The following is a 24,513-nucleotide window of genomic DNA, read 5'->3' as shown; positions in this document are numbered from 1 at the left end:
TGAGGCCCAGGGCAGGCAAGGGACCACCCGAGCTCTTCTCTGCTGTCTCATCAGCTCACACCACTCATCTATCCTCCATGCCCTCCCCATCAGCCATGGCCCTCTGCCCCAGGCCAGCCAGTGATGCACCACCTGGGTGACCTCGAGGCTGCCATCTACCCTCTCTGGGCCTCTTCCTCTCAGCTCTCCAGAGTGGCAGGGAAGGCCCTCTGGCCAACAGCAACCCAAGTGGGCAGGGCTCTCCCTCGTCTAGGACTTCCTCTGCTCCCACACCTCTGGGATGGCCTCACCTAACGAACTATTTGACCCTGAGAACCACAGACGGAGGCCAGGCTAGAGGCCCCTTCTCCCCTTCCCTTTCCCCCCCTCCAGCTGAGACCCGCTCAACAACCCCATAGGGTAGGCCCTATTACTGCCCCCATTTCACAGGAGGACAGAACCCAGGTCTGGAGGCGAACTGCTGGAAATGCTGGAGGTTGGCATACCCACTGGGTTGGGTCCTTCTGGGCTGGCTTCCACGTGGAGGACAGCTGGCTTGTGAAGGCATTTAGATGGGGAGGTTTTAAACCCCAAGAGATGGGGGAGGCTGGGAGGGGACATTCCAGGTGGCAGGAACAGTGGATGAGGGCCTGGGGTAAGTGCAGGGTATGCTAAGAATTCAGTTTGCCTTGAACACAGGCCATGGACATGAACGGGGTAAAAAACAGCTGCGACTGCTGGGTCCCTCCCAGCCTGGAATGCATGGCTCCACAGGCAGTGGGAAGCCAGGAAGGCTCCAGGGCAGGGGAGTAAAGCCTGTGAACACACACAGGTACAGCCCTCCTCCCTCCAGAACCCCTGGCGTCACACAACCTCGCTAGCTGAACCGCCCAAGGGCACTTCCTCTCTGGGATTCAGTTCCCTCATCTGTAAAACCAGGTTTCCCCGCCTTCCGGAATTCTAATGACCGAAGAGCTCAGCCGCTCGAAGGGCCTGCGCATCGCAAGAATCACTGCGCTTCACAGGGATCACTGCGCATCGCAGGTATCATTGCGCATTGCAGCCACAAGCAGAGTTCCGGTGGGCAAGGCTCTGAAACGCCTGAAAGTCGCCCAAGAGGCCAGTGCCGGAAGTGGATGCAGGGAGGGCTCTGGAGGCCTCCAGGGAGGAGGAGTAGCGCCCCTGCCTGGGGAGCCACCGTGGGCACCCCTGGCAGTGCCCCCCACTCCCTGGTTTGGCAGCCCCAACACATCATATGTGGAGCCAGGAGCCCGTTGCTAAGAGACCTGTTGCTAAGTTGTAAGTTGGGCCTTTTTACTCCAAACAAAGCTGGTGATTATCTGCCAGTGAAGTGGCCCATTGATGGGGGAGGGCAGTGGGCAGTGTGTGGGGGGCCTGCAGAGAGCAGAGAGCGGGGAGCGGGGCTGGTACCGTAATCAAGCCCTTCCCCGCAGGCTTGTCATTCATCAGCAGCAGAGGCTGAGTGATCTTCTTGCTGGAGACGATCTGGAGGGAGAGAGGAGAGGCACTCACTCTGAGGGCTGGGGAAGAGACCCAGGGAGGAAAAAATCCTCAACAGGCACTGCTCACAGCACGATGCTCCATGCCAGGCGCTGGCTAAACCTCCCCCTGCGTGATCCCCGCCATGGGAGGCAGACAGCAACCACTGCTAACCCCACCGGGCAGCTGAGGAAACTGAGGCCCAGAGAGGTTAAGACACTTGCCCGAGGTCCCACAGCTGGGACAGAATCCCAGCAGTCGGATTCTGCTGACCTGGATGTCCCCAGGAAAAGGCTCTTGTAAGGCTCAGTTTCTGGAGACTGCTGAAGGGAGGTTAGCCACGTAACTGCCTCCCCCAGAGTCATCCAGAGACCCCCACCCTCCCTCAGGGAGTGATCCCTGATGGAGAGGATCAAACCCTGACTCCTCCTATGTACTTTCATTGCTTTGAATAGTGAATACATTCACACAGAGTTCAAGGATCAATACATATAAAGGACAAGTGGAACACATTGTAAGTCTCCCTCCCACCCGTCTCTGTACACCCCATTCCCACACCCTCCCTGTGCCACCACAGTTCTGTTTCTTGGGGAAAAGGCCAGTGTTTCTTTGTGCCAATGTGAGCATGTTCCTAGTCTCCCTGTGCTACTTTTTCTCCCTAGGTCCACTCTCTGCCCTTCTCCACCTTCTCTATGCCACTGCGGACTGCATCACCTGGCTCCCCTGTCTTACAGCTTGTTGGGGTCCAGCCAACGGGGGTGCCAGCAGGAGCTAGGAGAGCAGGAGGGGAGAAGGGCTGGGCGGAGCCTTGGCGGAAGCTTTCTTGCTCATCATCGGCCTCGGCTCCAGTCCAGAGGCCTCCCCGTGGTGGCCACAGCTCTCCCCAGGACCTGGCAACACCACTTCCTGCCCCGCCCCTCCCTCCAGGCTAGGGGTGGCTGGGCTTCTGACAGGTGTCAGCCCTGTAAAGGTTTCCTCACCCCTTGTCGGTTCCTGCCCCTGCCCACTGGTCCTAAAGCTCTCTCCTCGGTTACCCTTTGAGGGTGTAGACACATGGCGGGGACCCTGAGAGACACACCCCACTTCTTACGTAACTGCTGGGCCCTTGCTTTTTTCATTGAACATCATCTCCTGGAAGGCCCAGGGCATTTCAGTCTCCACTAGAACCTCTCGAAGCATTTTCCGTTTTATTCACCCACCATCCCTATAGACTGGGCAGAGAGCTCATCACTATCCCCAAGTAAAATATGGGGAAAGTGAGGCTCAGAAGGGTGTGGGGCTCGCCCTAGGGCACATAGCCATTAACAATGATCGGAACTTGTATCAGGAGCTCTTAGCCCTGCAACCTCCCTAAGCTCACCAAGGAGTGAACTGGAGGGGGAAATGTGGCCCACAGAGGGAAAGGAAGATGCCCAAGGTCACACGGTGAGCCAGCCACCAAGTGGGACTATCGTGGGTGTCTTGGTTGCTGGTCAGATGCTCCCATCCCAGGAAGTCAAGACCATACTTGCTTACATCTACCACTGAGCAGCTCTGGCCACAGGGCGCCCCACTCCTGTGTGGCACTGTGCTCAGTGTCTTCCAAGGGGAACACTTCAGCCTGGCCCCAACCCCACCTGCCTACTTCCCCCTTTCTGTGCCTGCTGGCCCCCAAGGCTGTCCGCATTTGTGATGCCACCTCGGGAGCCAGGCGGGAAAACAGGACCAGGGAAAGCAGGCAGCAGCAGACTCTCCAGGGGGCTGCCCCATCCTTGGGAGCCAGGTGACTTGTGGCGGCACTGCACTGACCCCGCCCTCCTGGAGGAGCCCGGCTCACCGTGCCCAGGCTGCAGGAGAACTGGCCCAGGAAATCATGCTCCTCGAGCTGCGTGCTGGACTTGTCCTGGTCAAACAGGGCAAACTTGAGCTTCTGCACCTCCTCAAAATGGTAGTCAAGGACGAACTTCTTGGAGAAAGCGGGGTTGAGGTTGTTGACTGCAGTTTCTGTCCTGTCATACTGGCAGAGGGCAGGGAAACAGGTGTCAGAGTCAAGTAGCTGTTTCAACCCTTCTTGGGCTACAGGGAATCATGGTGTTTACTTGCTAAACACCCAATTCTGTGCCAGGCACTCATGGCCAGTTACCCAGATGGCTGAAACAATCATTACTCCCAGCTCACAGATAAGGACACTGAAGCAGAGAGAGGTTAAGTGACTCACCCAAGGTCGAACAGCTAGAGGGCAGGGCCAAGATTTGAACCCAGTCCTGACTCTACCATTCACACTTTTTTTTTTTTTTTTTTTTTTTTTGCAGTACGTGGGCCTGTCACTGTGTGGCCTCTCCCATTGCGGAGCACAGGCTCCGGACACACAGGCTCAGTGGCCATGGCTCACGGGCCCAGCCGCTCTGCAGCATGTGGGATCTTCTCGGACTGGGGCACGAACCCGTGTCCCCTGCATCAGCAGGCGGACTCTCAACCACTGCGCCACCAGGGAAGCCCACCATTCATACTTTTAACACACTGGTCCTGACTCCATACCCAGGTTCCAAGGTAAGAGGTCGGACCCTGTCCCTGCCTAGGTTAAGTGACAGAGGGAGTCCCTTTTCCCACCTGGACCTCAGTTTCCCCTTCTGTAAAATGAAAGGATTTGACACCTGTGGCTTTCATCCTTTATATTTGGGGAGAACCCTTTTTTCAAACCACATTTTACATGGAAGCTGAGAGAAGAAACAGAGAGAAGGAGGGGTACTTAGTGGGGAGGTGAGGTCAGGGGTTCCCCATCTCCCCGGAGGCAGGTGTCTGTACCTTCCTCAAACCATGAAATGTCAAAACCAGGAACCAAGCGTCCCCTACCTAGTGTGGAGACCGAGGCCTGGGGAAGGGCAGGGCCTTGCACTGTGGGTCTCTGGTGGGGCTGGGACAGGAACCCCGCCTCCCGGCCTCTCTGCACCGAGGCCCCAAACCGCGGAGTCTGGGTGACAGTCTATTTTAGGGCCTGGGCTGTGTTGATTTTTCCTCCCACCCATCCCATTTCCAAGGGCCAGAGAGCAGCAGGGACGGAAGAGGTCTTGGCCCTGAGTTATTTTTAGCCAGGGTGTCTGGCCTGGGTGGGAGCGAGATTGTCAGGGAGAGTGGGGGTCATGTCATGAGTGAGGGTGGGTGCAGTGGGGGAGGACATCACTGCCCGAGGGGCAGGGGCGGGGGGAGTTCCGGAGACCTGTCAGAGGGGACTCTGGACATGCTGGCCTCAGGCCTGGGGCTTCCCCCAGCAATCCTCGGCTGACCTCATGCCCCACCTCCCACTTCTGGCTGTACCACCAACGGGCTCGGTGAAACAGGTAAGTCCCTCCCTGCTCTGGGCCCCAGTTCTCCTCTGTAAAATGGGTCAACAATCCCAGCCCATTTCCTTGGCATCATAAGAAGGAGCCAACATCTGTGGAAATTCTTTGTAAACCACAGTATGTTCTGTGGGACGCCCACCGAGGCCTCATTAAATAACTATGAAAAATAGAAACATATTTTGGAAAATTCATATGCATGTAAAACTGTCTGGAAGGCTGGATACCAAACCATTAACAGTTGGTTCTCCCTGACAGGCGGGTTCCCAACCATTTTGATTTTCTTCTCTAGGTCTACCTGGATTTTCTAAATTTACTGCAATGAATATAGACCCCTTTCGGAATAGGAAACAAAGCCATTTTTAAACGTTGAAAGTCTTAACAGTTTGGATTTCTTAATATCCTTCCTTAAGCTGCATCTTTCCCCAGCCCTCAGGCAAAAGTCTTCCAGCTCAGAAGTCGTTGGCTGTGGCACCATCAACATCCCCAGCTCTGGGACTCTCCAAGGTAGGCAGGGAAAGAAAATCCTCATTTCACAGATGAGGAGACAGGCTCAGAGAGGGATAGCCACCTGCCCAAGGCCACACGGCAGGGAGTGACAGAGCTGGGTCTTGGTCCAGTTCTGGGACCAAAGCCTGAGTTCCCTATTTCTCTGTTTGCTCCTCACTGACTGTGCTCATTTAGGAATAAGAGGGGAAAGTTATTTTAAAAATGAAAGCAAGCATTTTGCAAAACTCTAAGGTTTTAACTATATATTATAGTAACTTAAAATATTACAGAATACTAAATATAAAATTATATAAATCTATGAATTATAATAAACACAAATATAATTATTTTAAGTACTGTTATAAACATTTTAAATAAAATTTGATTTTCAGAATAACAATTTTCTAAGTAACCCCTGGCCCACACTGCAAGTACTTCCAAGGGCCTGACCCCAGGTCCCTGGGATACAGTGAGAGCCCCTCCCCAGTGACCGAGCCACCCTCCACCCATTGCAGCTGCACACAGAGGGGCCTCACCTCGCTCCACCTGCCATTATTCTCTGTGAAGAGGACACAGAAGGGGTCGGACTTAGAGGTGACGTCCCGGTCCAGCAGGTTCTGGCCGCTCACTGACAACTCCACCTTGCACACGCAGTACTGGGAGCCCACGGGGGCCACCCCCGGTGCTGGGGCACCTCCACCCGGCATGTAGGCCATGGGGGTCGGCAACGGCGGCAGCAGCTCCTCGCAGTCTGAGGGGACAGCATTGGGGGTCAGGGAGGGGACAGACATCTGCTGCACCACTCCACCCTGGGGAGGCGTCACCACCTGACCCTCAAGGTGTGGTTAAAGATGGAAGAAAAGGAGAGTGTGGGGGGCAGGGTGGCAGTGGGGAGGATGACATGGGCAAAAGCTTGGAGAAAGAATGCAGGAAATGCGTGAAAAAGGAGTCTCCGGTAGGTGTGTTTAGTTTGTCTTTAAAGTCATTCTCTGCTTTGGTCCATCTTTACCTGTGAGATACACACAGGTCCAAGCTGCCCCTGTCAGATCAGCAACAAATCACAGTGGACACAGGCATCCCAATCATTTTGCCAGGAAAACCTGGGCTTCTCCTGAGCAATTGACATATCGGCATCTTGCGGCTATGACGGAGCTTGTAATTGCTCAGGTTTCCCTCAGTGCTTTGGCCGCTAGGAAGCTACCTTCTGGTCACTTATCCAAAACTTGACTTTGTTCATTATCTGTCTTGTTCGTCCTGTATCACCAGCCTAAGCACAGTGACCGGTCCATAGGAGGCACTCAGTTTACATTTGTTGAATTAAAAAAAAAGGTACGTGTATAAATCAACGCATGCACAAATGCTCCATATCGCTCAGATCTTGCCTGAGTTGGTCCTTATCCTCAGCTCTCTGTGCCTCAGTTTCCTCATGTGCTAACGACACATCATGACACAGTCCTACGAGGTGTGGTCAGATCTTATTTCCACTGGCACATCTGAAGTTCACCCAGGCCCGCCTTCCAGCATCAGCCACCCGGCAAGATGTCCATTTTGGACATCCCTACTCCCCGCTCCCCGCGGCGGGTCACAGGTTTGCTCATCCCTCCCTGACTCGGCACGGCCACCCTGCGGCACACACGCAGCTCTCCAGCCCCTCCGATGGAAACTAGTTTTTACACGACAAGAATAAATACTGCAGGCAAACTGCAGTGCTGTGCTGATGCTCTGGGCTCGTGTGACTATAATGAGGTTCTGTTCTAGGGACAGACGGTGGGAGGGAGGAGGCTGAGCACCAGCTTTGTCACTGTCCAGGTCCTCTCCCTGTCAGGTATGCCCAGGGCGCTGTGTCTGGAGCGGAAGAGGGGACCGCGCTCGCGCAGGCCTCCTGCAGACCGGGGCTGCGTGTGCCCAGCGAGGGGCTGGGGTCAGAGGGAGAGGGAGCGGGCCCAGCAATGCCACTGTGGCTCGGTCCTTCCCGCTTGGATCACAGCCACCTCCTCGCCAGCCTCCCTGCTGCCTCTCCTTAGTCTAACCACCCCTTGTCCCCACAGGGACTAGAGTGAGCTTTGAAAAACACAAATTGGACCATGACACCTCTCTGCTTAAAACCCTCCAAGAAAAAAAAAAAAAAAAAAAAAAACCCTCCAAGACTTCCATCGCTCTCCGAATAAAGCCCCAGCTCCCTCTGGGAGCCTGGAGCCCGCAGGACCTGGCTGCCCTCCGCAGCTCTCAGCCAGCCTGGAACATGAGGTCCTAGAGGGCTGGAGCTGGGTAGTCTTCTTACCACAGGATCCCAGCTCTGGCACAGGTCTTGGGACTTGGCAGACACTCAGTCAACACTCTAGAGTGAATGAACGAGCCTCAGTGTCCCCCGCTGGAGGGTGAGGCAATTTTAGGAACTGCCCCGCCAGTGTGAATAAGGATCAGAGACATCATGCGGGTGAAGTGCTCAGCTTGTAGTCAGGGCTGGTCAGCATGGTCAGGTTGGTTCATGCTCTCAGAAGGAATGGCCTCCTCTCACCTCCCTCCTCTGGGGCAGCGCAGGGCCTGTTACCCACTCGACAGTCAGGGGATAAGATACTAGTCAAGGAGTTGGAACCTGGCCTTTGTGGGTAAGTATTTGGGGGCTGACTCGTCCACACAGAAGCTGAGAGAACACCTGTTTATGCTTACAACTACCTGGGGTGGGGTGGGGGGCACAAGAGTCACCCCCATTTTGCAGATAAGGAAACTGAGGCTCAGAGTAGAAGTCACCTGTACAATGTCACACAGTCAGGAAACAGAGGCAGGCTGTGAACCAATTTTCCAGACTCCCAGGCCAACGTACGGCCTTCTGGCCAGGGCCAGGGGACTGCTGGGCATGGTGGGGACCTAGAACCAGGTGGGGGCATCTGGGGAGTCAGCCAGGCCAAAGGGAGCCTGAGGCTAAGAAAACCCCGGTGCCCCCAAGGTCACCAGTTCCTCTGGCATTACCCTGCCTGCACCCCTGTCTCTCCCATCATCACTAATGGGGTGGATTCCAGCTCACCCACCCCTCTCCACCTCACAGGCCCCCTTCATGACATGCTAGATGCCATTTGGGCCACCATCCCCCATACTGCCAAGTCAGACACCTCTGTTTTCATCCTGTACCTGAGGGGTATCAGGTACACACACCCAGGTTCCCACGTTTCCTTGTGCACGTCACACCGATACGCACGCACACACATGTCCGCAGGCTAACAGATGCAAAGGCAAGCGCTGGTATGGACACTCTGGGGCCACTTCTCCCCCGCCGTCCCCCTGGTCTGAGCTACCATCCTCCCTCGCCTAGGTTACTGCACTTCCTCCTACCCCTCACTGGCTCCAGCCTGGCCAGGAGAGCCAGGCCCAGGGGACAGTCCTCAGAGCCCACTGTGGCCCCACCTGGATCAGCCTGCAGGCCCCAGAGAGAGTGAGTGATGAGTGGGCGGGGAAGGGGGCACTCCTCCCCCAGCTAGGGGCAGGTCCCCCATCCCCAACTCACCCTCTGCTTGGAAGCTTCTGGATCCCCGAAACGGGGAGCACATGATGTCTGGAGTTGGGGCAGGCGGGGGTCAGAGTGGGCCCCTCTGTGCCAGCCGGCAGCGGGCGGGCAGGCCAGACCCTGAGGCCTGATGCAATGGAAAAAGAAACCACGGCTTAGGCTGGGCCAGGCCCCCTCCCCTCCTACTCCAGCAGGAGGGCAGGCAGGCAAGGTGTCATTAAGGGAGAGTTGGGCCTGCCATGCGCATCTAGGCAAGATGGAAACGCTCCCTGGTGCATCACCGCAGTACAGGTAATTTGAGGTTGCAGGCTGGAGAGGGGGCCTGGGGAGCTGGGGCCTGCTCGTGGATGGTCCTGACTCCTGGCCCAGATGGACACAGGCCTTCTGGGGTGAACAGAGCCCCGGGGAAGGAACTGGAAGGCGGGGATACAAAACTAGCAGTCCCTTTTACAGATGGGTTAACTGAGGCAAAGAGCGGGCAGGGCTTGGGAATTCCCATTCATTCATTCAGCAAACATTCCTTGAGCACTCTCGGGCTTCAACAATGAACAAGACGGAGGCTTAAGCTCCCACAGGGTCCGCTGGCCCGGCTCCTAAGACATCTTACCCTTTAGGCAGAAGAACAGGATTTGGAGACTCTGGTGCTGAGTCACAGGTCTAGAACATTCCAGTTTTAGCCAGAAACCTAGGAACCCATCCTCCTTGACCTCTCTCTTTCCTTCACCCCCCATATCCTACTACTGCTGTCGGTTCCACCGCCAAGATGCGTCCAGCATCGACCCCATCTCCCCGCTTCCACTTCCCTGGCCCATGTCAGGTCTCCCTGAGCAACCCCAGCCCCCAGACTCTCTCTTTTCCATGCCCCGCCAGAGCCAGAGGGAGTCTTTAAACATGCAAATCAGATGCTACCACAGCTCTTGCGGAAAATCTCCCAGTGGCTGCCCTTCCTTGTCACACAATCCGAATCCTCCCCAGGCCTACAGGGCCTGACCTGACCCCACCTTATGCCACACTCTCCGTCACTCCCTGTGCCCCAGCTGCACTGGCCTCCTTCTGCTCTGCAAATATGCTAACCTCTCTCCTGCCTCAGGGCCTTTGCACTTGCTCTTTCCCCTGCCAGAAATGCTTTTCTTCACGTGGCAGGTCTTTTTTTTTTTTTTTAATTGATTTATTTGGCTGTGTCAGGTCTTAGTTACAGCATGCAGGATCTTTCGTCGCGGCACGCGGGCTTACTTTCCCCACGTCATGTGGGATCTTAGCTCCCCGACCAGGGATCGAACCCGTGTCCCCTGCACTGGAAGGCAGATTCTTAACCACTGAACCACCAGGGAAGTCCCATCACATGACAGGTCTTAGTTGTCAGCTTCACGTCACCTCCTCAGAAGCCTTCCTTGGTCACCCAAGCTAATGCAGTCTCAACCCCACACTGGTTCCTTCACAGATCAATGCAATCTACAACCATTTTTACTAATTTGTCTATTTGCCTTGTGTACTGTCTGGAATGTAAGTTCCAGAAGGGAGGGATCACTGTTTCCCCAGCACCTAGAGCAGCATCTACACTGTGGCAAACGAATGAGGAAGGGAGCCCCTCAGGCAGGCTCTTTAATCTGCAGCCCCAGAGGAATCACAACCACCTCCCGGCTACACACAGCACTTGAGGGATCATGAAGCCCCTTCTCAGTCCCGGAACCATCATAACTGCTCCAAGAGGCCAGCACTAGAGGGGTTCATGTCCCATTTCACAGAGGTGGAAACCAAGGTCCAAGAAGGGGGCAGTGGTGCTTCTAAGCCAGGGAAGAATGGTGCTGAGGCTAAGAGCTAGGGCTGCCCTACTCCAACTTCCCCGCCCATCACTGGCCCCAGCAGCTCAGGACCCAGGAGCCCGGCTGTGCATCCCACCCACTGTGGAGAAGAGACGCCAAGGTGGCCTGCAGGGGCCCCAGTTCAGAGACGGGCAGTGACAGGAGACACCAAGAGAGGCAGGTGCAGGGAGAGAGCCGGTAGGGGGCAGGGGAGGCAGCGGCTGAGGTGGAGACCTGGAGACCCAGATGGGGAAAAGGGAGACGGGAGGGGCAGGGCCGAGGTGCCCCCCACTGCAGGGGCAAGTGCAACAGCAGGATGGCCTGTCAGAACTGGGTGGCATCCTGGGCCCTCTGAAAAAGCATGCTCAACCAGATACCTGAAAAATGAAATTGTTTTCAGTGCCAACTGCAGCAAGTAATGCTCTACAGTCTTGTTGGCAGCAGTTACGAGGACAGGGGTGCGGTCCTCTGGTCGGTACTGTGCTGAGGGTAAGAGCACTGACTCTGGACTCAGACTGCTGGGCTTGAATCCCTGGTTCTGTCATTTACCTGCTGTGTGATCTCAGGCAAGTTACTTAACCTCTCTGGTCTTTGTTCCCCTTCTATAAAAACAGGAACAGCAAAAGTGCTTTCATCAGGTATTGATGTCGAGGATTAAATGAGGTAAAGCATTTAGAATGACACTATGCAGCTTGTGCTATTATCAGCGATTCTTGATGACTGGGGGCAGGGGGAGAGGTGTGTGAAGTTTACGGTGTATGTAAAGGGGACCAGGAGTGAAAACTCGTTGAGGATATGGTTCTAGGCTCCCTTTCTCAGCTGGAAGACACAGCTCAGAGATGCCAAGGGAGACCAAGGTGGTAGATAGGGGGCCAGGGAGGGAATAACAGACTTAGACCCCACACCCACACACACTTCAAGGTGCTACTCTCCTGGGCTGAGGGCTCCTGGGTCTTCATCATGCAGCAAATCCTGCTCAGTGGGGTCTAATCTGTGACAACAGAGGATCCTGGGGTCGCCTCAGGCTCTCTCCGCTCCAAGGGTGGTTCCCGGATGGGCCTCCTCAGCATCTCCTGGGAGCTCGTTAGAAAGGCAGGTTCCTGGGCCCCAAACAGACCTGCTCAGAGTCCCCAGAATGGCATCTGTGCTTTAACAAGCCCTCCTCGTAACACACAAATCCCAGAGGGGTGAGTAGGTGAGGCAGATTCTGATGCAGCAGGTCTGGGGAAGGACCCGAGAGTCTGCATTTCTAACAAGCTTCCTGGCGCTGCTGAGGCGGCCCATCTGAGACCACACTTTGAACACCAAGCTCCTAGGCGGGAGGCTGCTACACGGCCCACCAGTGGCTGACCATTCCCCAGGGATGGCTCTGGTTTAGCCCACTCTTGGCCTAATTAGGCAGATGTCATGCTTGGTCCCCGTACAAGCCCTGCCAACTTCACACGCTGAGTTCCCGCGAGGTCTCGGCAGACGTCTGAGTTTGCAGCCTCTGGTCTAGATGGTGACACTCTGGTAACTGGAACTCTCGGCTAACCAGATGCCTGGTCCCCACTGGCCCTGATGGCTGCATTTACTGAACTTACAGGGTCAGAAGATGCCTTGAACGCATCCAGATCTAAGTTGCCTCCTTCACCCCATCTCTCAGATGAGAAAGATCCAGGAAGACAAATGGCAACTGTATTAGGGTTCTCCAGAGAAAACAGAACCAATAGGATATCTACATATATAAAGAGAGATTTCTTTTAAGGAACCGACTCATGAGCTTGTTGGAGAAGACAAGTCTGAAATCTGCGGGGCAAAACTGAAGGCTGCAAATTCAGGTTAGAGTTGACATTGCAGTCTTCAGTCCGAGATCCACAGGGCAAGACAAGCAGGTTGGAAACTAGGCAAGGTTTCTATGTTGCAGTCTTGGGGCTGAATTCCTTCTTCTGGGAGAAACCTTAGTCTTTGCTTTTAAGGCCTTTGATTGGATGTGGCCCACCCACGTAACGGAGGATAATCTGCTTTAATAAAAGTCCACTGATTTAAATGTTAATCGCATCTAAAAAAATACCTACACAGCAACATCAGACTAGTGTTTAACTGAACAACTGGTCACGATAGCCTAGCCAAGGTGATACATAAGATTAACCTCCGTAGCAACCTTCAGGTCCTAGAAGACCTGCCGTGGGGCAGGAAAATAGGGTGCTGAGGCTAGAGTTCTCTGCCAGCCCTTCCTAACTGTGGGAGCCAGGAGAGCCCACTCCCACCCTGTCAGCTGGCAGGGAAGAGAGGGGGTGGTATGGCTGTGGTGATGGAGACAGGATATAAAATGAGAGTAATAATAACGCCTGCCCCAGGCCCTGTGCCCAGTGTGTTATGGACTTTAACTTCTATAGCTTCACAATATCCTTGAGCGAGGTGTTATCACCACTCCCATTCTCCAGAAGAGCAAACTGAGGCTTGGAAGGATGTGCATTCCAGAGCCTCTGCTAATACGACTCAGGACAAGTCATTTGGTCTTTCTGAGTCTCAGTTTAGTTTTCTTATCCATCAAATGTAAATTACAGGGGCTTCCCTGGTGGCGCAGTGGTTGAGAGTCCGCCTGTTGATGCAGGGGACACGGGTTCGTGCCCCGGTCCGGGAAGGTCCCACATGCCGCGGAGCGGCTGGGCCCGTGAACCATGGCCGCTGAGCCTGCGCATCTGGAGCCTGTGCTCCGCAACGGGAGAGGCCACAACAGTGAGAGGCCCGCATACCACCAAAAAAAAAAAAAAAAAAAAATGTAAATTACAAAATGCCTGACACACTGCAGGTACTCGCTCAAATGAGAAAATCCTCTCCGGGACTCCCTACTGTTCTCAGGACAATGTCCAAACACCCTGATAGCTGCCGCCTCCCGGCCCCGTCCCCCCCGTCCCCCCCGACTGCCTCAACACATTTCTGGCTCTAGCTATGCTGTTTACTACACAGAGTTCCAACAGTACTTTTTCATGCCTCTATAATTTTGCACATGCTGTTCCATCTGCCTGGCATGCCCTTCCCTCTTCTTCACTTAGCTCTGTCATTCTTCAAACTCAGCTCAGCAAAACCAAACGAAATCAATGCCACTATGCCTTCCTGCCCCCACCCCCAGGATAAAATTTAAAAAGCTGGCGATACCAAGTGTTGACAAGGATGTGGAGCAACTGGAACTCTCACATGTCACCAACAGGAGTGTAGATTGGTACAACCGCTTTGGAGAAATGTTTGGCAGTGACTACGAAGCTAAATAAATGCATCCCTTATGATGACCCAGCAACGCCCAGCAGAAACATGCAATATGTTCACCAAAAGACACACCGGAGAACTTTCAGAGCAGCACTATTTGTAATAGCCCCAGGCCGGGAGTCCCCTAAATGCCTATCATCTGGAAAAGGGATAAATAAATGGTGAACGTGCACACGGTGGACCACACTGCCACGAGCATGAAGGAAGCACGAGGACAGCCACAACATGAATAGGTCTTAGGAACATACTGAATGCAGGAAGCCAGACGCAAAGGGGCGTGTCATCCTGTATAATCTCATTACGTGAAGTTAAACCCAGGCAAAACAAGTCTATGCTGCTGGAGGGGCACTGCAAGATAGTGGGGGAGGGTGTGAGTAACCGGACGGGGCTACCAGGGGGCTTCAGTGAGGGTCACGTTTGTTTCTCAATCTAGGGGCTGCTAACACGGATGTTTTGGGTTTGTGAACAGTCATTGAGCAGGAAGTCTGCTCTATTTTGTATATTATACTTCAAGAAAACGTGTTTTAAAAAAACACAAACTGGGGACTGCTCTACAAAGTGCCCCCTGAGCCCCTGGCCCTGGAGAGGGAAGCACTTACATTGTTACCATATTGCAAACACCGGCTTAGGAAATGTCACCCTCACTTGAGCTTAAAGATGGGACCAGATCTTATTTTCATCTCTGCTGTTTCCAGAGCAGAGAGGCATAGAACGGGAGCTTGACAAACGTTTGCTGAAAGTTGAAGGAAGAGTGAAGGTGAAGGGAAGAGGATCTGCGGCATCTTGGAATTGCAGAAGCCTACAGATTCACAGAATCCCAGGGTTTGGGAATTCTAGGATTTCAGAAATCAGGAGTTCTCTGAATCTCTGAGCTGAAAGGCTTTACAGTTTATCTGGTACCACCTTCTAGCCGCAGCCCTACCACCCCAATGTTCCACAGCGCTGGTTCTCTGAAATGGGGGGGGTCCATCCCCAAGCTGCTAATACCCCCTGGGGCCCTCCCTGCACACCCACTGCTGCACTGGCTCCTGCCATGTGGTGCACAGCCCCTCAGAGAGCAGACTGGTGCTCCCATCAAGGTGGGGGGCGGGCAGCATCTTGACACAAATCACTTCCCTATCTTAGCTAAAGCTGCTGAGCTCTGAAGACGATGCACTCCCAAAAGGCAGCCAGGCCGACATGGGGATAAATATAGATACAGACAGCATGGGGAGGAGGCTGCTGCAGGGGTCAGCCCTGACACCCCCCACCCCCAGCTCTCCTGAGGCTCCCAGCTGTGGCCAGACCACACCCAGAGGGAGGCTATTCTCTGTAGCCACCACCAAATGGGCTTGATCCCGGGGCATCTCCAGCCTGTTGCCCCAGGGGCTGGTCCAGCAGGCTGAGAGGCAGCCTCCACACTACCGCCCAAGGAGTCCAGGCACTGGGTTCTGCCCGCTTCTGCCACCCCTTCCCTCTAGGTCTCAGCTCCTTCATCTGCAAAGTGGGGCTGGCGACGCCCTGCCCTCTTGCCTCCCAGCAAGTGCTACAGGGGATGGGCGTGGATGGACTCTGGGATGCAGGAAGTACTTCGGGGACCTCGGGGTGAACCTGGCCAGGCTCAGAGAGGGGGGACCAAGCTAATGGAGGGAGGAGGGCATGGTGACAATGACCACCAGCTGAAGTCATTCCAAAGTAGCTTCATTTGAAGGGGACTGTGGGGCAGCCTCAGGGACTGGGACCCAGTCCTGGGGCCCTACCCCCTGGCATCCACACCCACCCAGGGGCCTACCATGGGGAGACTAGGAGACAGGGGCTCCCAACTCTCTATGTGAACTCCCCACAAGCCCCTTCCTCTCTCTGCCTCAGTTTCCCTGCCTGTCAGGGTTCAGGCCCCTTCTGGCTTTGGGGAGTTTACATATGCCCCTCAGTCTTTGCTGGGCTGCTCTGGGATTCTAGCCCCAAGCTCCCGCCCAGGAACTCCAGGCTGATTGGGCCTGAAAGGTCATCTGGGCTTACTCAGTACCCGAATCCCCCTGTGGGCACCTACAGTGGCTGGACACCCTCTGCTCACATCCCTCTGCAGACTGAGCTCCCCACCTTCTGTTAATGGCTTTCACCCCGCCACACTGAAGAGGCGCCCACCTGCCCCTTCTCATCCAGACAGCGGGGAGGGGCCTCTCTGAGCCTCCGCATCCCAGGCAAGAGGCCCACAGCCCAGCCCCAGGCCCTCCTCAGTAAGTCCTCCTGGCCAAGGACATTGCCAGCTGCTCCCAGGAAACCTTCACTGATAAGATGGAAATAACAGCATTGACTGTGTGCTTCCTGAGTGCCTGGCCCTGTCCACAGGTTCTCACCATTCTGTGTAGGCTATCCTGCAGCCCCAGCAGAGGAGCCCTATTATTACCACCCCATTTCATAGAACAGAGAACTGAGGCACAAAGAGGTTATGTAACCTGCCTATTAGAGGTTGAACTGTGTCCCCCAGAAGAGGTGTTAAAATCCTAACCCCTAAGATCAGCATGTGATCATATTTGGAAACAGGTAGCTGCAGATGTAAAGAGTTAAGATGAGGACATGCTGGAGTACGGTGGGCCCTTATTCCCACATGACTGGTGTCCTTAAGGGCACAGAGGGAAGGCAGCCATGGGAAGGAGGCAGAGACTGGAGTGACGTCACCACAAGGCAAGGGATGCCTGCAGCTACCAGGAGCTGGATGAGGCAAGAAGGCACCCTCCCCTAGAAACTTTAGAGGGAGCGTGGCCCTGCCAACACCTTGAATTTGGACTTCTAGCCTCCAGAACTGTGAGAGAATACATTTCTGTAGTTTGAAGCCACCCAGTTTGTGGTGGCTTCACAGCAGCCCTTGGAAACTAATACACTGCCCAAGGTCACTTAGCTAGTCAGTGGCAAACCAGAGTTTGAAATGAGATGGGGTCCACTGTGCTCTTGCCCAGCACAGCCCTCAGACTCGGAAAGATTGTTGGGGGCCCAAAGGAGGGAGAGGTTGGATAGCATCATCTGCTGGGAGCTGAGCATGCACTCTCCTGTGTCATGGGGCAGGGACAGCCAGAGCACAGAAGGAGGCCAGATGCTCCTGACGAGACAAGGGCCACCAAAGGAGACACAGAGCTGCGTGGTGGAGAGAAAGGGCTCTTGGAATACACTGAGCATGTTCCCACCTCAGGGCCCTTGTACGTGCTCCCTCCTCTGCTTTGGGCACTCCTCCCTCCTTCATTCATTCAAAAATATCCATGGAGCATATCCAGGAAGTATCCTAGTTCCTGCTGGGAACTAGGTAAGCTGGGATACAGCCATGAATGTCATGCCATAGATTAACATCTCAGCTTAAGTGTCACACCTCCTCCTCCAGAAGTCTCCCTGATGTCCCCACCCCCCATCCCGCCAATCTCAATCACTTCACCCTGCTTCATTCTCTTTATGGCATTTTCCACCATCTTAAGTTTTCCTGTCTCTTTGTCATTTGCTTGCCTCACTCTATCCCCCCAACTCCATTCAGAGCTCTGTAGTTGTACCCCAGCTTTGGCACAGTCCATAGGAGGAGCTGTTCAAAAAACATTTGCTGAGGAGCCTGCCCAGACAAGATGGTGGAGTAGAAGGACCTGAGCTCACCTTCTCTCCTGAAAACACCAAAATCACAACTAGCTGCTGAACAACCACTGACAAAAAAGGACTGGAACCTACCAAAAGATATTGTACTTCCAAAGACAAAGAAGCAGCCACAACGAGATGGGGGCAGACACCAGAAGCAAGAGGAACTATAACCCTGCAGCCTGTGGGACTGCAGACACAGAAAGTTAGACAAAATGAGATGGCAGAGGAATATGTTCCAGATGAAAGAACAAGACAGAAACCCAGAAGAACAAGTCTGTGAAGTGGAGATAGGCAATCTACCTGAAAAAGAATTCAGAGTAATGACAGTGAAGATATCCAAGATCGTGGAAAAAGAATGGAGGCACAGACCAAGAAGATATAAGAAATGTTTAATAAGGAGCTAGAAAATTTCAAGAAAAACAAACAGAGATGAACAATACAATAACTGAAATTAAAAATACACTAGCAGGGGGCTTCCCTGGTGGCACAGTGGTTAAGAATCCGCCTGCCAGTGCAGGGGACGCGGGTTTGAGCCCTGGTCCGGGAAGATCCCACATGCCACGGAGCAACTAAGCCTGTGTGCCACAGCTACTGAGACTGCACCCTAGAGCCCACGCTCCACAACAAGAGAAGCCACTGCAGTGAGAAGCCCACGCACCACAACAAAGAGTAGCCCCCACTCACCGCAACTAGAGAAAGCCCACACGCAGCAATGAAGACCCAATGCAGCCAATAAATAAATAAATAGATTAAACAACAACAACAACACTAGCCGGAATCAACAGCAGAATAAATAAGGCAGAAGAATGGATAAGTGAGCTGGAAGACAGAATGGTTGAAATCACTTCTGTGGAACAGAATAAAGAAAAAAGAATGAAAAGAAATGAGGACAGTTTAAGAGACCTCTGGGACAACATTAAAAGCACCAACATTCGCATTATAGGGTTCCCAGAAGGAGAAGAGAGAGAGAAACAGCTTGAGAAAATATGTGAAGAGGTAATAGCTGAAAACATCCCTCACATGGGAAAGGAAACAGTCACCACGTCTGGGATGTGCAGAGTACACCATACAGGATAAACCCAAGGAGAAGCATGCCAAGACACACATTAATCAAGCTGACAACAACGAAAGACAAAGAGAAAATATTAAAAACAACAAGGGAAAAGCAACAAATAACACACAAGGGAATCCCCATAAGGTTATCGGCTGACTTTCCTCTGTAGGCCAGAACGGAGTGGCATGATATATTTAAAGTGATGAAAGGGAAAAACCTACAACCAAGCAAGGCTCTACCCAACAAGTCTCTCATTCAGATTCGATGGAGAAATCAAAAGCTTTAGAGACAAGCAAAAGCTAAGAGAATTCAGCACCACCAAACCGGCTTTACAACAAGTCTAGGCAGAAAAGAGAAGCCCACAACTAGCAACAGGAAATTATGAATGGGAAAGCTCACTGGAAAAGGTAAACATAGAGCAAAGGCACGAAATCATCCACACACAAATATGATATCAAAACCAGCCATCATGAGAAGAGGAGAATACAAATGCAGGATACTGGAAATGCATTTGAAATTAAGAGACCAGCAACTTAAAATAATCTTCTATATACACAGACAGCTATATCAAAACCTCATGGTAGGGCTTCCCTGGTGGCGCAGTGGTTGAGAGTCCGCCTGCCAATGCAGGGGACGCGGGTTCGTGCCCTGGTCCGGGAAGATCCCACATGCCGTGGAGCAACTAAGCCTGTGTGCCACAACTACTGAGCCTGCACTCTAGAGCCCGCGAGCCACAACTACTGAAGCCCGCACACCTAGAGCCCATGCTCCGCAACAAGAGAAGCCACCGCAGTGAGAAGCCTGCACATGACAACAAAGAGTAGCCACTGCTCAGCAATGAAGACCCAATGCAGCCAAAAATAAAATAAAATAATTAATTAAAATAAAATCAATTATAAGAAAAAAACTGTAAAAAACACAGACACATGAAGACTAAACAATATGCTACTAAACAACCAATGGATCACTGAAGAAATCAAAGAGGAAATTAAAAAATAGCTAGAGACAAATGAAAACAAAAACACAATGATACAAAACCTATGGGACTCAGCAAAAGCAGTTCTAAGAGGGAATTTTATAGCAATACAATCTTATCTCAGGAAACAAGAAAAATCCCAAATAACCAACCTAAACTTACACCTAAAGCAACTAGAGAAAGAAGAACAAGCAACACCCAAAGTTGGAAGGAAAGAAATCACAAAGATCAGAGCAGAAATAAATGAAATAGAAATGAAGAAAACAATAGAAAAGATCAACGAAACTAAAAGCTGGTTCTTTGAAAAGATAAACAAAATTGAAAAACCTTTAGCCAGACTCATTAAGAATAAAAAGGGAGAGGGCTCAAATCAATAAAATTAGAAATGAAAAAGGAGAAGTTACAATGGATGCCAAAGAAATACAAAGGATCGTAAGAGACTACTACAAGCAACTATATGCCAATAAAATGGACAGCTTAGAAGAAATGGACAAATTCTTAGAAAGGTACAAAACTGAACCAGGAAGAAAGAAAATATGAACAGACCAATCACAGGTACTTAAATTGAAAAAGTGATTTAAAAACTCCCAACAAACAAAAGTCCAGGGCCAGATGGCTTCACAGGCAAATTCTATCAAACATTTAGCAAAGGGTTAACACCTATCCTTCTGAAACTATTTCAAAAAATTGCAGAGGAAGGAACACTCCCAAACTCATTCTGTGAGGCCGCTACAACCCTAATACCAAAATCAGACAAAGATACCACAAAAAAAGAAAATTACAGGCCAATATCACTGATGAAGAAGATAGACACAAAAATCCTCAACAAAGTACTAGCGAACCAAATCCAACAATACATTAAAAGGTCCATACACCATGATCAAGTGGGATTTATCTCTGGGATGCAAGGATTTTTCAATATCTGCAAATCGATCAGTGTGGTACACCACATTAACAAACTGAAGAATAAAAATCATATGATCATCTCAATAGATGCAGAATAAGCTTTTGACAAAATTCAACACCCGTTTATGATAAAAAATAAAAACTCTCCAGAAACTGGGCATAGAGAGAACATACTTCAACATAATAAAGGCCATGTATGACAAACTCACAGCTAACATCATACTCAACGATGAAAAGCTGAAAGCATTTCCTCTACGATCAGGAACAGGACAAGGATTCCACTCTCACCACTTTTACTGAACATAGTATTGGAAGTCCTAGCCACGGTAATCAGAGAAGAAACAGAAAGAAAAGGAATCCAAATTGGAAAAGAAGAAGTAAAACTGTCACTGTTTGCAGATGACACGATACTATACATAGAAAATCCTAAAGAAGCTACCAGAAAACTACTAGAGCTTGTCAGTGAATTCAGTAAAGTTGCAGGATACAAAATTAATACACAGAAATCTGTTGCATTTCTATACACTAACAATGAAAGATCAGAAAGAGAAATTAAGGAAACAATCCCATTTACCATCGTGTCAAAGAATAAAATACCTAGGAATAAACCTACCTAAGGAGGCAAAAGACCTGTACTCCAAAAACCATAAGATGCTGATGAAAAAAATCAAAGATGACACAAACAGATGGAAAGATATATACCATGTTCTTGGATTGGAAGAATCAATATTATCAAAATGACTCTACTGCCCAAGGCAATCTACAGATTGAATATAATCCCTATCAAATTACCAATGGCATTTTTCGTAGATCTAGAACAAAAAATCTTAAATTTTCTATGGAAACACGCAAGACCCCAAATAGCCAAAGCAATCTTAAGAAAAATGGCGCTGGAGCAACCAGGCTCCCTGACTTCAGACTATACCATAAAGCTACAGTAAGCAAAACAGTATATTACCGGGACTTCCCCGGTGGTCCAGTGGCTAAGACTCCATGCTCCCAGTGCAGGGGGCCTGGGTTCGCTCCCCGGTCAGGGAACAAGATCCCACATGCTGCAACTAAGAGTTCACATGCCACAACTAAAAGATCCCTCATGCCACATCTAAAAAGATCCTGCATGCCGCAACTAAAGATCCTGCATGCCACAACTAAAAGATCCCGTGTGACACAACTAAGACCCGGCGCAGCCAAATAAATAAATAAATATTTTTAAAAAAAACCACAACAGTATGTTACTGGCACAAAGACAGACTTATAGATCAATGGAACTGGATGGAAAGCCCAGAAATAAACCCATGCAGCTACGGTCAATTAATCTACAACAAAGGAGGCAAGAATACATAATGGGGAAAAGACAGTCTCTTCAATAAGTGGTGCTGGGCTTCCCTGGTGGCGCAGTGGTTTAGAATCCTCCTACCAATGCAGGGGACAGGGGTTCAAGCCCTGGTCCAGGGAGATCCCACATGCTGCAGAGCAACTAAGCTGCCTATGTGCCACAACTACTGAGCTTGCGCTCTAGAGCCCATATGATCCACAAATCCCACTCCTGGGCACATAACCAGAGAAAACTTTGAAAAGATACATGCACCTCAGTGTTAATTGCAGCACTATTTACAACAACCGAGACATGGAAGCAACTTAAATGTCCATCAACAGAGGAATGGATTAAGAAGATGTGGTACATATATACAATGGAATATTACTGAGCCATAAAAAGGAATGAAATAATGCCATTTGCAGCAACATGGATGGACCTAGAGATTATCATACTAAATGAAGTAAGTCAGAGAAAGACAAGTATTACATGATATCACTTACATGTGAATATAAAAAAATGATACAAATAAACTTATTTACAAAACAGAAACAGACTCACTTATTTACAAACCAGAAAGAGACTTTGAAATCAAACTTATGGTTACCAAACTTATGGTTATATATATACTACTATATATAATATAAAACAGATAATCAACAAGGACCTACTGTATAGCACAGGGAACTCAATATTCTGTAATAATCTATATGAGAAAAGAATCTGAGAAAGAATGGATACATGGGACTTCCCTGGTGGAGCAGTGGTTAAGGATCCACCTGCCAATGCAGGGGACACAGGTTCGAGTTCTGGTCCGGGAAGATCCCACATGTCGCGGAGCAACTAAGCCCATACGCCACAACTACTGAACCTGCGCTCTAGAGCCTGTGAGCCACAACTACTGAGCCCACGTGCCACAACTACTGAAGCCCGCGTGCCTAGAGCCCACGCTCCGCAACAAGAGAAGCCACCGCAATGAGAAGCACGCGCACCGCAAAAGAGCAGCCCCCGCTCGCCACAACTAGAGAAAGCCCGCGCACAGCAACAAAGACCCAACACAGCCAAAAATAAATAAATAAGATAAATAAACTTATTTTAAAAAATAGAATGGATATTTGTATATGTATAACTGAATCATTTTGCTATACACCTGAAACTAACACAAACTGTAAATCAACTATACTCTAATATAAGGTAAAAAATTTTAAGCCTATGAATAAACAAATCTGTGGCTCTACCTAAAATAGTAAATAAACCCTTGATATATTACGCTATTAAAACAAAACAAAACAAAACACATTTGTTCGGTGACGAATAGATGGTTGCATGGTGGGGGAAACCTTTCTGGAAGGCAGGGACCCGAAGCCACAGGCGGAAGAGGTATCACGCCAACTGGGCAAAGTCCTCTTTGGTTTACAACCCCTTTCACAGCTGCCTTAAGAACCACATGAAAGGGGCTTCCCTGGTGGCGCAGTGGTTAAGAATCCGCCTGCCACTGCAGGGGACACGGGTTCGAGCCCTGGTCTGGGAAGATCCCACATGCCGCGGAGCAACTAAGCCTGTGCACCACAACTACTGAGCCTGCGCTCTAGAGCCCGTGAGTCCCAACTACTGAATCCATGTGTCACAACTACTGAAGCCCACGTGCCTAGAGCCCGTGCTCCGCAACAAGAGAAGCCACGGCAATGAGAAGCCCGCGCACCGCAACGAAGAGTAGCCACCGCTCACCGCAACTAGAGAAAGCCCGTGCTCAGCAACGAAGACCCAACTCAGCCAAAAATAAATACATAAAAATAAATAAATTAAAAAAAAAAAGAACCACATGAAGAAAGCAAGGGAACAGCTAGCTTCTGGTCTAAAGCTCCCCATTTTCTAGATGAAGAAACCGAGGTCCAAGAGGTTAAGAGACTTGGCCCAGGTCACCTGGGGGATGGGTAACTCTCCCCAGCACACCCCAGACCTCTGGTCCTGCAGGCAACGGCAGCAGGTGACACCCCAACCAGGTCAGCAGCCACCATGACCACCTCCCCCAGAGCTTCAGTGCTGGGAGAATCCCACTTTCTCCCAGACTCACAACTTTCCCTTCCACCAGGCCAGCACTTGCCCCTCCTCCATCGTTGCGCTCTGACAGTGCCCCAGCACTCAGTATGGTGAGACAGAGATTCCTCCGGAAACCCCAAAGGGTGAGCGCATGACTCTTCTAGGCTCCATCACCCAACATCACAGACCCATTCAACAGGAGGCTACAAGGAGGGGCGGACTCAGCCATTAAGCCAGTCAGTGCAGGGAAAGAGCCCTGAACAAGATGGACACAGGATGCCCTTGCCATTCCTGGAGCTGACCCCCTGGGGAGGAGGGCAGAGAACAAACTGACACATACTTGAATGAATCAGATGATGGGAGAGAGCGGCTAATGTCTTGAGAAAAATTAAGCAAGGTGATGTGATAGCGAGCGAGGGATCAGCGTCTAGTCTAGTTTCATCTCAGGCTCTGGAGGCACATGTGGACAGGGCTAGTGGAGAAACACTCCAGGACATGGGCCAGCAACAGCCCTCTTGACGCCACCACAGAGCAGAGGCCAGGTGGCCCAAGGAAGGGAGAGGACACCTGGCTAGGAGCCAGGAGGTGCCTCGGACCCCCGCTCATTCCTCAGGCCCTGTAGGACCTCAGGAAGCCATGAATCCCCTTGGGACCCCATACCCTATTTCTGGACAGCATGGGTGGGGCATGATCGTCTTCTCCAGTTGCTGCCTGCCAAGACCCTACGGTGACCTGGCTTCCTGGCTTCCAAGGAGCCCACCCTGTGTCCTGCAGGGGATCTGGCAGGAGG

General features: G+C 51.3%; 1 protein-coding gene across 1 annotated transcript in view; it reads right to left on the bottom strand.

Moving 5' to 3' along the window:
- Nucleotides 1–24,513, bottom strand: part of CPNE2 (copine 2) — a 52,287-nt gene that overhangs the window by 25,346 nt on the left and 2,428 nt on the right. The window contains exons 2-4 of the mRNA XM_060000244.1: nt 5,822–6,036; nt 3,296–3,475; nt 1,411–1,485 (exon numbers count right to left, since the gene is read on the bottom strand). Of these exons, the coding sequence (XP_059856227.1) occupies nt 1,411–1,485; nt 3,296–3,475; nt 5,822–6,001 (435 nt within the window). The 5' untranslated portion in view covers nt 6,002–6,036. The remainder of the gene's footprint in view (nt 1–1,410; nt 1,486–3,295; nt 3,476–5,821; nt 6,037–24,513) is intronic.

This window comes from Delphinus delphis, chromosome 20, assembly GCF_949987515.2.
Source record: "Delphinus delphis chromosome 20, mDelDel1.2, whole genome shotgun sequence".
Classification (NCBI taxonomy): domain Eukaryota; kingdom Metazoa; phylum Chordata; class Mammalia; order Artiodactyla; family Delphinidae; genus Delphinus; species Delphinus delphis.
Note: the sequence above shows the minus strand (reverse complement) of the source record. Positions and strands in the feature narration are given on the sequence as shown.